This window comes from Tupaia chinensis, unplaced genomic scaffold (assembly GCF_000334495.1).
Source record: "Tupaia chinensis unplaced genomic scaffold, TupChi_1.0 Scaffold000116_1, whole genome shotgun sequence".
NCBI classification, from domain to species: domain Eukaryota; kingdom Metazoa; phylum Chordata; class Mammalia; order Scandentia; family Tupaiidae; genus Tupaia; species Tupaia belangeri.
The window spans coordinates 924,725-926,433 of record NW_006159580.1 but is presented as its reverse complement, the minus strand read 5'-3'; the positions used below and the strand labels follow the sequence as shown (position 1 = coordinate 926,433).

Sequence of the window (1,709 nt, the reverse complement as noted above, 5' to 3'; positions counted from 1 at the left end):
CACAGCCCCCCAGTTTCCTCCCACCCCCACCCCATCCTGGCCCCGTTTCTCCCTTACCCTGTTGGTGCCGTGCACAGACCGGCTTTGTCCCTTGACCCCCACCTTGGCTTGTCAAACACTAGATTCACAGGCGTTCCCCGTGGCCTCAGAGCAAACCTTCGCCTCACCCCTGCATTTCTCTCGGACTCACACTTCTCACTCCTGGCCTCGGGGTTTCCCAGACGCGCTGCCCAGTGGCGTGAACGCTCTCTGCCGCAGGATGGGGATCCTTCCCTGCCATCCGCGGCTCTCTTTCCTCTGTGCTTCACCAGCGCCCCAGCTCGCTCCTCCACCGGCTGCAGGGGCCTCTCCCACCTCCAGCCCCTGCCTGAAGCATCAGTGGAAAATGCATCCCTAGTCACAATGCCTCAGGGTTTCGGCCCAAGGCCCTTGGCCGGGATGCATGGCCCAGCCTGGCCCCATGGCACTGTCCTTTGCTCTCGTGCCGAACAGCGTCCAGCGGCTTGTGCCGTTGTCCCTCCCTGCTCTTGGGCATGCTGGTCTCCGAGGCCGTGTCAGCCCCACAGAGCCTCCTGACGGAGCCCTCCTCGGCTCCCCGCACACATCTCAGCTGGCTGGCTGCCTCGTGCCCTCCCCCACCCGGGAACCCCCTGGGCTCGCCGACTTCTGGGCCTGTGGGTGTCTGGAGCAGGAGAGGCACAGTCTGTGTGTGACCCACAGGAGGAGCACCGTGAGGCCAAGCTGACCCTCCGCCCCCCTAGCCTGGCCGCCCCCTACGCCCCCGTGCAGAGTTGGCAACACCAGCCGGAGAAGCTCATCTTTGAGTCCTGTGGTTACGAAGCCAATGTGAGTTGCTCCCGACCCCTCCCCGGTGCCAGGCCTGGGGCTCAGGCTCTGCTCTCCACCCTTCAGCCTTCAGCTGCTCCCAGTGCCTGAGGGGAAGGGCGGGCGCCCCCAGCTGGGACAGGGCTGAATTACAGGGAGAGGTGACACTTGACTTTGGGGTGGTCTCAGATGGGTTGGGTCACCCGTGTGTGGCAACGCAGGCCTTGCAGGACTGGCACCTCTCCCTCTCTAGTACCTGGGCTCCATGCTGATCAAAGACCTGCGAGGGACAGAGTCCACGCAGGACGCCTGTGCCAAGATGAGGGTAGGTCGTCTGTGGGGTTGTAGGCGCTGACTCGGACAGAAGCCAGCCAGTGGGAGCGCCCACTGCGGCCGCCTGGGCCCTGCCACGTGACGGGGGCCTGGGAGGCCTTGCCCTGAGCAGGCCTCTCACAGAGCTGTCCCGTGTTTCCTGTAGAAGTCCACCGAGCACATGAAGAAGGTCCCCACCATCATCCTGTCGATCACCTACAAAGGCGTCAAGTTCATCGACGCGTCCAATAAGGTGCTGCTCACGGGCGACGGGGTGGGCCGCTCAGCCGCAAGGCTCCGGGAGCAGCGAGCGCCCTCTCATCCCACCCCTCACTTCCCACTCCACCACCCTGCCCGGTGCTGTCTCATCCGCTGATACCCCGATCCCTGGGCCTGTGCCACCAGCCCCACCCCCACCCTGGTGACCCCAGCCCCCCCCCCCCCCGGGTGCCCCCCCTGTCCCCTTCCTCCACAGGGATTCCATTGGCCCCGCCTGCCCCTCCCCCCACCTTTAGTGGTGTGACCACCTCAGCACACAAAGGACCCTCCCCACCCGCCCTGGATGCGGGCAC

At 65.5% G+C, this 1,709-nt stretch overlaps 1 protein-coding gene across 6 annotated transcripts in view; it reads left to right on the top strand.

Moving 5' to 3' along the window:
• The window catches only part of ANKS1A (ankyrin repeat and sterile alpha motif domain containing 1A), a gene marked incomplete at its 5' end in the record, with an annotated part of 128,034 nt that overhangs the window by 120,200 nt on the left and 6,125 nt on the right, over positions 1-1,709 (top strand). For all 6 annotated transcript variants that reach the window (XM_027770206.1, XM_014586168.2, XM_014586166.2 and 3 more), the window contains 3 exon segments: positions 721-846; positions 1,079-1,150; positions 1,304-1,390. In XM_027770206.1, the coding sequence (XP_027626007.1) occupies positions 721-846; positions 1,079-1,150; positions 1,304-1,390 (285 nt within the window).